Source organism: Cydia strobilella, chromosome 3, assembly GCF_947568885.1.
Source record: "Cydia strobilella chromosome 3, ilCydStro3.1, whole genome shotgun sequence".
NCBI lineage: Eukaryota > Metazoa > Arthropoda > Insecta > Lepidoptera > Tortricidae > Cydia > Cydia strobilella.
Genome location: NC_086043.1, coordinates 3,406,391 through 3,419,458, shown reverse-complemented (window position 1 = coordinate 3,419,458; position 13,068 = coordinate 3,406,391). Strand labels below are relative to the sequence as shown.

General features: G+C 37.2%; 1 protein-coding gene across 3 annotated transcripts in view; it reads right to left on the bottom strand.

The window, feature by feature from the left end:
• Positions 1-13,068, bottom strand: part of LOC134755669 (17-beta-hydroxysteroid dehydrogenase 13-like) — a 51,656-nt gene that overhangs the window by 4,865 nt on the left and 33,723 nt on the right. For all 3 annotated transcript variants that reach the window (XR_010129074.1, XM_063692207.1, XM_063692206.1), the window contains exons 3-5: positions 3,926-4,085; positions 2,697-2,848; positions 240-417 (exon numbers count right to left, since the gene is read on the bottom strand). Coding sequence is in view for 2 of the 3 variants with exons in the window: in XM_063692207.1 (XP_063548277.1) it covers positions 240-417; positions 2,697-2,848; positions 3,926-4,085 (490 nt within the window). In the remaining variant the exon portion in view is untranslated. The remainder of the gene's footprint in view (positions 1-239; positions 418-2,696; positions 2,849-3,925; positions 4,086-13,068) is intronic.

Genomic DNA, 13,068 nt, shown 5'->3' with positions numbered 1-13,068 from the left:
ACGTTCGAGAATCTCCGTTTCGCCCTATGGTTGACTGGTAGAGAATGCCTTAAGGCATTAAGTCCGCCATTTGTACTTAATTTTATTGTGCAGTAAAGTTTAAATAAATAATTTGTAGCTCAGGAGAGTCGTTTCAAAGAAAAAAGGTAGCTTCAATAATTTATCAAAGCAAGAGCAACCTTCACACAGTTCTATTTTGTCCTGTAGTTCTTAGTTTATTTACAAACATCATGACTTACCCAGAAGTGCGCCATAACGTTGACTTCCATCATGGTCCTGATGTCCTTCTCGCTGTGCTGCGACAGAGGCTTGCAGGGCATGATCCCAGCGTTGTTAACCAGCATCGTGACGTCACCAACATCGCGGCGCACGCGCTCCGCCAACGCGGCAACCGCTTTGCTGTCTGTTACGTCACACCTGGAAGACATAAGCTGTGTTTTTATATCAAAATAATAAGTTCCGTAAGAGTGAGTAGGTTTAAAATTTATAAGTTTAAAAGATATATGATATTTACATAAAAACTGGCGACGTAATCTATACTAAATATTGATTAAATGATACTTCCCTGTTAGCACGCTTTGGAGTGTTTGCGAATATGCATACCTAATGGATGTTTGCTGTAGCGTTAACGAGAACCAACATTTATAATTTTTATAATCTTAGAGTATGCCTATTATATACAAGGTGTCAAAATTCAAATATTACTATTAGCAAAGATAGATAACTCCGTAATAGATGGATACAGTCTAAGGAAAAAACGTGCCTCGAAAATCAAGAAAATTTGATTCTCGTTCAGAGGGCGCTACTAGTTTTGGCCTACAGTCGTATAGATGGCGTTGACGGTTTCGTTTGTTATTTAACAATTTTAACGCATATCAGTGAAAGAACATGGGTCAAAATCATAAATATAATTAATGCAAATAAAGAAATCATTTATCTATATTTAAATACATTTTATCGTATTTTTATAAATCTTTATTTTTAGTTTTAAAGTGTGTCGACAGATGGCAGTGAATTTACTGGGGTTACAAAATTTACTATGACAGTACCGCTCTAGTATCAGTTACTCTATGCTATTAGGAAAAAAAATAGTAGGTACCGGTAAACTTGTTACTTTGAATCGCGGGAGAAGTAGAAGGAATTGGTTTCTTAATGATTTCATCATTGACTGTATTTATGTTAAGGTTGGCAACTTGCTTTTCTTCCTTGTATTCTTAAGCTTGCGTGTAAAAATCAACTCCCTATTTCTCAAAAACCAATGATAAATATTCCCCGCAATTCAATGTAACGGGTAGGTAGTTTACGACACCTAAGAAGGGAGAGATTCGTATAATGGGACCCACCCATTACCAGCCCGCCGGACGATATTGGCCTGTCAGTTAAAACAAAAATTTGACAGTTCCAAAAAATTTACAGGCCGATAACGTCCGGCGGACGGATAATGGGTGGGCCCCTTAAGCTTATACGAACTTTAAGATGACTCTGGAAGGCGATTCTGATCAATCAATTTGATACAGTTGGTTTTGATTTTGTTTTAGACTACGCGTCAAATGTATCTGGCATTCTCTGATAGCTTGAAAAAAATGGCCAAGAGCATGTCGGGCCATGCTTAGTGTAGGGTTCCGTAGTTACCATTCTGTCAGAATAGGCTAAAACGGGGGCTATTAGTAAGTATCATGTACATTACAAGCAAAAGGGACTATACTTTCCCAGCGCTTTATACGTCTTTTTACTAAGAATTTAAAAACTTTAAAAACGGCTTGACCGATTATTCGCTATAGTTTCATTGAAAGTATTTATTAAGCGTTTGTTTTAAGATTTCTTTAATATTTTTTGGTCCCATGGTTCAAAAGCTAGAGGGAGGGGACTCAGGGGACACATATTTTTTACCTTTCGGAGCGATTATATCCGAAAATAATCACTTTATCAGAAAGTATTTGTTGGAAACCCTTATTCATTTTGAAAGACCTATCCAACGATATCCCACACTATTGAGTTAAAGCGAAAAAATAAATTTAAAAAAACATTTTGTATGGTACCCTAAAATTTTATTTTTTATTTTATCTTACGACATTTTCAGATAGGTTGATTTATTTTCCAAATTTCAGCTTTCTAGCGATCAAGGAGCAAAGCCTGTCAGATCCTCCTCGATTCCTAGTTGACTACGGAACCCTAAAAATGATATAGGTGCCTGTTCAGTTCAGTTCAGTTTATTTATTGGTAAAAAAACCAGCAGCAGCAGGTTGGTGGCCTATATACGTATACAGCGAGTATTTTTGATACGACCGCATAATTTTATGTACGAAATACATTGTCGCGCAAAACTTAATAATGCTGTACGGATATGATGGTCTTCTTGTCTACGTGACAGCGTGATAAAACGGTGTCCGTCACTTTCAATCCCGCGGTATTAAAAAGTGACGGTTATTTTATCACGTGGATAAAACCATCCATAATACGCCGGCAGGTTAAGAGTAATAAAAAAAATTCTTTAACAATTGCATCGTAAAAAAAACAAACGTGCCATTTAAGTTTGCGGTTAAATTAAAAATACACGCAGTATACCTAGAACAATTGGGCTGTTAAGCATTATTCTACTGAATATGCTCGTGACGGAGCCGCAAATTTTTTTTAGCGTAGCGAGCCGAAAGTTTACACTTTCCGATTGGAGGGCAGAAAAATAAATTGAAACTTACTCATATCGGTGTGCTTTCCCCTTGTTAGCCTTGATAGCGTCCACAGTTTCCTGGTTGCCGGCGGCATTAATATCTACACAGACGATGACTCCTCCCAGCTTCCCGAACCTCAGCGCCACCTCGCGGCCCATGCCGTGACCGGCGCCTGTGATCTGAAAATCGTTTTTATTTCGTTTTATGATAAAGACAAAGCATGGCACTATTTTCATCGCAATAAGACATCAATAACTATCAAAAAGTGTCAGGCCCTTGAGTTGAGTTCTATAAGATTTGGCTTAAAAGGCTGGTATCAAAGGCATAAAATTCCATTAAAAAATTAAGAATTACATAATTCTAGGGATTGACAGGGCCGCGTATTATCCGTGGTCCCACTGCTTTGTACCACAGTGGACCCACGGGCGAAACGGGGCTTCGTCTAGTTAAGTTGTGAAGGAAAAAAAACAGTGCGGTGTGACAACGATTAAAAATAAATTACTCGTATATAGACCCCTGTTTATAACGATGGGTCTAGGGGGAAAAAATACCCGTGGACCCACTGTGGTACAAAGCAGTGGGACCACGGGTAATACGCGGACAGGGCAAGCTATGCTGGCGCCATTTACTGAATACTTCTACCGGCCAACCCGTTTATCAAATGAGACCATTTTTCAGATTTGCGGACCTTAGACGGGCTCTAGCGACTTTCAAATACCGCAAGAGTATACAGTGTGCATGAACTGTACGGTACGGGGCAGTCTAGAAGCCCCCTGTTTATTGACGCAAAGTATACCCTAGTAGCTCTGGTACGGCATTTTGTTTGGCCTCTGTAAGTAAACAGAGGTATTGTTGTTATGTAGGTATTGTAATTCATATCATGAATTAATATATACTGGCAAAGGTTCAAAGTCACACAATAATGCATAGGTACATCAACTTGAATGGTAATTATTTAGTGAGGTAGAAGCTATGTTTATTATCCTTCGGATACGGATCTACATTTAAAGTCGCGACTTTTGCAAGGTGAATATAGGTATACTTAGGTCAACCAGAGCAAAATCTATGGAACACATTTTTTTTGACGAACTGTCTTGTGGATATTTTTGGGTGTAGCAGCTTGCGCTGTGGATTGAATTTTAAATAAAAGATGCTTAGGCTTTTTTAGTTTCGTTGCCTTAGCAAATTTGGGTGCTAAGTGGCTTCAAAGGCTGCCTAATTTACGACTTAAATTGCCAATTTAGTGCCAGACTTACCAGAATAATCTCTCCTTCGACACTCTTCGGCACCGGCGGTACGACGAGCTGGTACATGGCGTATATCCAGGACACCCACATTTTGACAAGCAGCAGTACTATTTCCAAGGTGGTCACCACACCATCGTATATTTTTACCGCGATGCCTTGCTCGTCCGTCCTGAAAAGAGGAAATAGAAGATTTATATCATCAATTCTGAACCTAAGGGTAATTACCTAATATTAAGTTGGTGTCTAAAAAGAAATTAAACTTATGTAAAATTTAACAGTTTTGAATGATTCAAGGTTAGTTTCACTAGACTTATATTGACCGGGATGGACCGTGATTACCTTTTGTATTGTTGATATTTCGACGCAGTTCCATTCATGCGTGACCAAGATGCATTTATAATTTTAACTGCGTCGCGTTGAAATATCAACAATACAAAAGGTAATCACGGTTCATATCCCGGACATTATTATTATGTTGAATTTGACGTAAAATTAGTCTCGTTTGGTTTGTTTTAGTTTTTATTTTTCAAATAATCCTTTTTCTAACGTTTATTTGTACCTACAAAGGTACTAGAGCCCGTCCAAACTAACTCTGCACTGTGTTTGATAGCATAGTGGGGAAGTATTTTTTTAAACGTCATAATTTCATAGAAATATGAAAATTTTCGCATTTCCCCCCCCTCCCTAAATCGTCTTACGTAATAAATGAATGACGCCTATGATTCCAATATGGATAAAAATTAAATATCGTTTTGATGGCAGGTCCACGTTTTAAATGGCCTACCTATACATAAGTAGGTACTTGTTTTTTCTCGGGACATTACTTAGTAAGGTCATGTGGGGTAAGAGAAACATAGCTTATTTTACTCGGGGATAAAGTAACAGTATGAGGATTGCCTACAAGTGTTACTCTTGCCCTTTTTTTATTTTTTATTTACTAGAGATAAATCACAAATTTTACATGGTAATTAATAAAAAGTATCGTTAAACCAGAATGGTTTGTCTCGATACTTCATTCCGCAGTACTTACATAATCAAATATACAATACGATACTTAGGCACACATCCAGTTCGTAAACAACACAATAATTGCAAAGAATCACAAGTGGGCGCATCTCATCACACCGGCCGCGGCCGGCCGAGCAAAACTAGAACCGGTCGGCGCCTACTCGATACAGGCTGCTCCCTTTATGCTATACGAAATAACATAATTATTCAATTTAGTTAAAATAATTTAATTGTTTAAGCATTTCTTTTTTAAGAATATTTCCTATATTATTTGGCGTTATCTTATCTTTCCATTCTTTAGGTAACTTATTTATTAGGTCTGGTATGATGTAATCTGATGTTCTTCTACCATAAAAATTATTGAATTGGGGCTTTCGAAGCATTTGATTTGTTACTTGCCTTGTATTTATTGGATGAGAGATTAAGTGCTGAATTTCACTTCTAAAGTATTGCTCTTTTAACATATGGTATTTAAACTTTGTGTGAACCGGTAGGACATTACATAAAGTGAACAGGTCGCTATCACACACAAGATTCTCTTTAATTTTATGGGGTACTATTAACTTTAGCAGCCTAACCTGTAGTTTACATATTTTGTCAAGGTATGACTTAAATGTACGGCCATAACTACTTAATCCATATGAAATGATGCTTTCCACGAGTGCATTATAAACATCCAATCTGATATTATATGGAATTCTATTTCGTAGAATATATATCTTTGCCATTATAGCTCGTAATTTAGTGCACACTGAGTCAATGTGGTCACCCCAGTTGAATCGGTTGTCAATTATGACACCTAAATATTTTTGTTTACAAACTTGTTCCAACGGCGCACACTTACAATTTTGGTCAACATTCGGTAGAGAGTGGAGACACTGGTGGTCATGCCCTATAATCCTAACTGGTCTTACAGATCTTGATTGGCTAGAGTGTATATGAAGCAATTTGGTTTTATTTGCATTTAGGACCAGCCCTGCGTCGTGGGACCATTTACATATGTTGTCAAAATCTAATTGCAATTTCCTCTCTGCTACATTTACGTTTTTATCTGCAGCAATGAGGCAAGTATCATCCGCAAATTGGTACACACTACAGTCTTCGACACAATTGTCCATATTATTTACGTAAGCTAAGTAGTGGAGTGGGCCGAGCACGGAGCCTTGTGCTGTGCCCTCTGTCACCAGTACTTTGTTACTGAGAGCATCCCCTATCCTGACATGATAAATTCTGTTACGCAAGTAGCTCCCACACCAATCTAACAATTGTCCCCGGACACCAGTATCCTCCAGTCTCTGTATCAGTGTATCGTGGCGCAATGTGTCGAAGGCCTTACTGTAGTCAATAAAAATGATTAATACATGACATTTATCATTTAAGTGATGATTTATTTCGTCAGTAAATCTAGATAGTAACAGAGAGGTACTTTTATTGGGCTGAAATCCAAATTGGTTAGCAGTAAGAATAGAATGTTTGTTATAAAAATTATGTATCTCGTTACTCACATACTTTTCTGCAATTTTATCTAAAATAGGGAGCATAGTAATAGGTCTATAATTTGTGCAGTCGGTTGCATCGCCACCTTTATATATTGGCCGTACTAGCCCAACTTTAAGACCGTCGGGATACAAGCCACCGGCTAGACTGCTATTGATGAGATGGGCTATGGCGGACGAAATTTTGTCTGCTATGAGTTTCAGATCCACAACTCGAACTCTATCTATTCCTGGCGCTTTGTTACTATGAGTTTTCATTATTATTTTGTAGACATCTTTCGAGGTTGCCTTTTTAAGTAACATCGACCTATCCGTGGGCCTCCTATAGGTATCAGGGTTTAATAATGGAACATTGCAATTTGGTATTATATTCTGCACAGTTTCCTTAAAATTAGTAGCAAATTTGTCAGCAATAAGTTTATCCGAAGTAATAGATGAGAACGCCCTGCTTACAGTATCCTGTATTGACGCAGATATTTTTCCTGACAATTCATTCAAGATTTGCCACAGTTTTCTCATGTCTCCTTTAACTATACTAATTTTACGCTTATAGAAAATATTTCTTTGCGTTTCTACTAATTTATTGGTTTTATTTCGTTGTTTAACATATGCAAGCCGGTTTACCATATTTTTTGTATCCTTAAGCCAATTTAAATAAAGTATATCCCGTTTTTTACACTCTAATTGTACCTTTCCGAAAACCCATGGTTGTTTATTACGTTTTGATTCACTTATTTTATGTATGTATTTAGATTTCTCATAACAGTTAGATAAATTTTCCTGAATGAACTTATAAATGGACGATGGGCAATGCCCTTGCCCCAGTGTTTGTCTTATCCCATCCGACCTTAGTTACTTAACTCTTTGGGTAATTCCTAAGTAATCAAAGATACTCGATAAACTAGTCACGATTCGGGAAACCCTTGAGAAATGAGAAGATACTCGTAATAGAAGAATAGGTCATTGAAACGTTATAATTGCGTGACATTGTTATCGGCCCTTCCATAATAATTAGCCATTCCATAGTTGTTAAGTGGCCAATTACTATGGAGGGGCCAATAACTAGCTCTAGCCAGGTTATTTCGCTTTATAGCTATAGTTATTGGCCCCTCCCTATTGTTATGACTGCTAAGTCACCCTATGTTAGACAAAGTAATTAAATACTAAATATACTATTCATCCAAAGTATTGCGATCCACGAATGCCTCAAACTAAGAATAAGAATACATTTATTATCAATGAAATACATAACAGAGAAAGTCAGGGGTCTCCGCACTAGGCTACGCCTGTATCGCGGGGAGCCAGGTACAATTAAAATTATTGTGGTTAAAGAAATTTATTTTCTCAGAAGAAATTTAACATTTCGCTTAAATAGAGAAAACACAAGATAAAACATAAAATATGAGTGAGCATGCAGGTAATTAACAAATTATAATAACAAATAAAAACTAGAACGAATGTAATTCACGAGCATTAATTAGGTACTTGTAAAAATAAGCATACGAACATTCTTAGCAAAGTTGTATACATATGTTATAAACGTGGGTATGACCAAATTTAATACAAGTTACTTATTTCTTACTAACTAAAACTGAATTATTAATAGTTAAAATATAGAGTACTACACAACAAAGTAGGTATTGAAAAACAAACTTAAATGAAGTACTTGAAAGTATGAAGGAGAAAATCAAAGTTAGAAGCGTTTGAGAAACGGGCCCCTGTTGTAATGTATGGATCAGAATGCTGGGCGACGAGTGACGGATGAAAGAAGAGTGCACGCAGCGGAAATGAGAATGTTGAGATGGATGCGTGGTGACGAGAAAGGATCGGAAAAAGAATATATAGATAGATAGATAGATAGATAAACCATTTATTGGCTTGCCACAATATAGAAAAAAATGCCATATAGAAAAAAATAGAAACAATAATAATATCAAAATAAAAATAAAATAAAGAACAAGAAGCATCAATAAAGTAGGTAGGTTTGCTGTGTGCGTTGCAGCAAAACAAAGGTTCTGCAGTAATACTCTTCACTCTTTCGGGTGAAGCACTGATAATTCTGCTAGAACCCAGATCACGAACAGATTATCGATGTACAAAAATTCGATGTAAAGAAATTTTCACAGATGATGTATTTCTGTTGCCGCTATAACAACAAATAAATACACTAAAAAGTACGGAACCCTCGGTGGGCGAGTCCGACTCGCACTTGTCCGTTTTTTTTTTTCTAGTTTTAGCATTAGTGTATTGCTCGTAGATACTTACTAGAGTTACTAGTTACTACTTAGCGGTGTTGGCCGAAACGTTAATGCAATTAACCATTAACTAGTACAAATTGAACCATAAACTGTAACCGTCTGTTACGGTTTCAGGTTCCATTTGTACTGGTTAAAGGATGACTCACGTTAGACCGGGCCGTGTCCGGGCCGGAGATTCCGGCGCTTACTTTTCTATGACATGACAGGTGATCACGTGATGCTTTCCATAGAAAACGAAGCGCCGGAAGCTCCGGCCCGGACACGGCCCGGTCTAACGTGAGTCATCCTTAATGGTTAATTGCAATTAACGTTCGGCCAACACTGCTACTTAGTCATACGGAACAAAATTGTTGTAGACGAGGATAAGCAGACATCACTTTAGTCGTCTTTTCCGGCCTTGGCCATAATCACAGATCACTTTCCTGCTAGATGGTCCATGAAAAACAACTCGACTATTAACTACTACTTCGACTAACTCTTATTATTTAGTTTCAGAGCGTGCCCACAGCCGTTCAGTTGCGACTACATTTACAAATTGCATATTCAAGGAAACTAAATGTAATTAAGAGTTGTAGAGGTTATTAATACACAAGAGCGATTTTGTGGTAACATTTGAAGTGGTGTGTAATTTCTGTAAAATTGTACAGTAACCTACTAACTAACACATACCTAATACCAAAGATAGATATAACTCCGTAATAGATGGATACAGTCTAAGGAAAAACGTGCCTCACAAAATCAAGAAAATTTGATTCTCGTTCAGAGGGCGCTACTAGTTTTGGCCTACAGTCGTATAGATGGCGTTGACGGTTTCGTTTGTTATTTAACAATTTTAACGCATATCAGTGAAAGAACATGGGTCAAAATCATAAAAATAATTAATGCAAATGCAAATAAAAATCATTTATCTATATTTAAATACATTCTATCGTATTTTTATAAATCTTTATTTTTAGTTTTAAAGTGTGTCGACAGATGGCAGTGAATTTACTGGGGTTACAAAATTGACTATGACAGTACCGCTCTAGTATAAGTTACTCTATGCTAATACGGTGTCTATGTGCAGTAGTCCATGGTCACATCAGTCACATGAATACTTGAATATTGTGCCTATCGTATTCAACATGTATTCAACGCATGTCCAAATTATACGCGAACTTCCTCGATGTATTGACGTGTTTATATTGTTGACCTACGGCGAACAACCAAATATCTGACGAGGAAAACCGTGCGTATACATTACAGTGTCGTTTACAAAAGTTGTACACTATAATGTACACGCACGTGTCGAGTAGGTACAGATGTAGTATGTTTTTTGAAAAGAAACAGACGAACTCCAGCGGTGTCAGCATGGTTGCATTTTTATCACCTGTCACTATACCTTTCACTTTCGTACTTACTTACTTACTTACTTGTTAAAACGTGATAGGCATGGTGACAGGCGATAAAAATGCTACCGTGCTAAGCCCGCTGATTCGATGGACATCCCAGCGTTTTTATAGTTGTGATGTGCAGCGCCACGCGTAGTAAATTAAAGAACTAATTCGACCAGCATGCCGCGCCATATAGTGAATAATCCTTTCCCATCGTATTTTCTCGGAATCGTTCGTATTTGTCATGCTACTTCAGTCAACCTCAGTAATTTTTGTACTGAGACTGACTGACATAGCATGATACGTTCGTACGTTTCCGTAAAAATACAATGGTAAAGGATTATTCACTACGCGGTCCAAGGTGTGTTTTTGATTCGACCACTTATTCTAGGGGTAGTTAGTATAGGCGCAAATGAATACATTCAATTGTTTTACAAAAAAATACGTCTTATTTTCCCTTAAAAAATTATTCAGCACGCAATGTAGGTATCAAAACAAAAAAATTATTGCACTGTTATTTAAGCATAAATATTTTTTTATTTTAATATCGTTACATAATACTGAAACCTATACCTTAATTCCTTCTCTAAAATCTCTTAGCAATATAAGAAAATTCAATCAAACTAACGACCTTACCTTAGAAAATACAAAAAAACTAAGGACCTTACCTTTAAACTAGAAGTTAAAGCGGAAAACGGTTGTCTTTTTCTAGTGGATGGAAAAATGAGTGTGATTTCAAGGTCATCTCATCGCATCTTTAATAAACTCACTGTATTCGTAGCTACTCAAAAAATTTTGATTGTTATTTATATCATGTTAGCCTTAAACAGGATTATTATAATGTGTTAATTTTAAATACCTAACTCGACTTACGTAGATATAATATAACACTTCGTTAGATCAAATATGTATTCACCTAATCAGTAAATATATTTAAAGGAATTATCTATTGCGTAACTCGTATGGATTGATAATCAAAGGTGGTGAGCTCGTAGGAAATGGTGAAAAATATAAATAGAAAAATTAACTACCTACTAGAATTGGTCTATTGGGTAGTAATTGTCAATTTGAGCTCGACCTTGCCCGCCAAACACTATTGCGTAACTTTTGAATTGAATTGAAATCGCTATACACTGATTTTAAACAAATGCATTTTAAAACAAGCGTTGCTGATTTGTGATGAAAAGGAAAACGAAAACAGTACTGACGGTAAAATGAATTTCGTGGAGAGTTTTAACTATAAAACTCCCCTGAATTGTCCCACGCATTACCAGTCCGCCTGCAATCTCTGGTCCTATCAGGCGGCCTGCCATCCCAGGCCAATAAAGGGGCCCACTGATTACCAGTCCGCCGCACGATATCAGCCTGTCAGTTAAGGGGCCCACTGATTACCAGTCCGCCGGACGATATCAGCCTGTCAGTTAAGGGGCCCACTGATTACCAGTCCGCCGGACGATATCAGCCTGTCAGTTAAGGGGCCCACTGATTACCAGTCCGCCGGACGATATTAGCCTGTCAGTTAAGGGGCCCACTGATTACCAGTCCGCCGGACGATATCAGCCTATCAGTTAAGGGGCCCACACAGCCTGTCAGTTAAGGGGTATGTAATATACAGGCTGATATCCTCCGGCGGACTGATAATCAGTGGGCCCTTTTAGAACAAACCTATACTCACACTCACGTCACCTTGTTGTCCGTCCGTCTGTCTGTCAAGATCTATCTCGGGAAGGCGTGGAGATATCGAGTTGAAATTAAAACCATATACTCAGGTTTATAGTCTGTATCTTTAGGTATTTAAAAGAATGTAAACAAACCACAATTAGGTATTTAATTGGGTAAGAAAATTTTTCAGGTCAATTTATTTAACTCGATGTGCCAATAGTAATTTAGTTTTGTAATATTTGCTATTACTTCGACCTAGTAAAGAACCAAAAACGAGATCGAATATTTAGCCATTTGAGGGTAGATGAAAACATTACACGATTAAATGAAGTCGATTAAAGCAAGAACGATGAAAGAACTGTTAATTGTGGTTAACTGCTAAATGTTTCAAGTACCCGAAAAGCTAAAAACACATTGTTAACATTTATTTAACTACCTAAAGATACAAACTATATGTATATACGGCCGTTTGTGCCGCAAAAACGTATATTTCGACACTCTCAAGGGAATTAAAATTTATAGGGTACTTTCCGTTGACCTAGATTCCTAGAACTATGAAATTTGGCAAGTGATATCATATACTTACTACAAGTACAGGGAAAAATTTGTACGGAACCCTCGGTGGGCGAGTCCGACTCGCACTTGTACGGTTTTTTTTTCGACTATGCAATTTACAAAATGACGTGACTGGTTGACGTAACTGGTGACCGAAGAACTGGCGGCTTCCTCGCACAACGTATCAGAATTGCGATACAGCGAGGAAATGCCGCCAGCATCCTTGGTACAATGCCTCAAGGGCCTATTTTAGATTTAAGTTAGTTATTAATTTCGTTTACGTAGTACCACTGTATATATCTTGTATGTATAGGTAAATAAAGAGTTTTTAATTATTTACAAAAGGTATCTGCAACAGAGTAGTGTAAGCATCACAATAGTTAATATCCTATATGTGGCCTAATACTACTGATAATTACATGTAGTATGTACCTGGCTCTATACTTTTGATTGTTGTATCTATGGTCATTTTAGTTTTTAGAGGGAGAGCTGTCAGATTTGGCGGCAGGCCTGTGCGCGAGGTTATGTTACTTATATTCGATTTGATCTTTATGTAATCTTATAATTAATCCTGTATATCAATGTAATAAAAGAAATGTCAAAGCAAGCAGTGGTTTGTGTGCTAAACCCCTTTTACTGAGCATTAAATCTATGGATGATTTCAACTCAGAAAGCGGGATTGTGAATTCAAATGCCCACATAGAAATTGGATGATTATTTTCACCTATATAGAGATGAAGCACACATCTCGAAGAATGTGAAAAAAAAAAAACGCTTAGTTAAGGCGTATATCTGGAGCA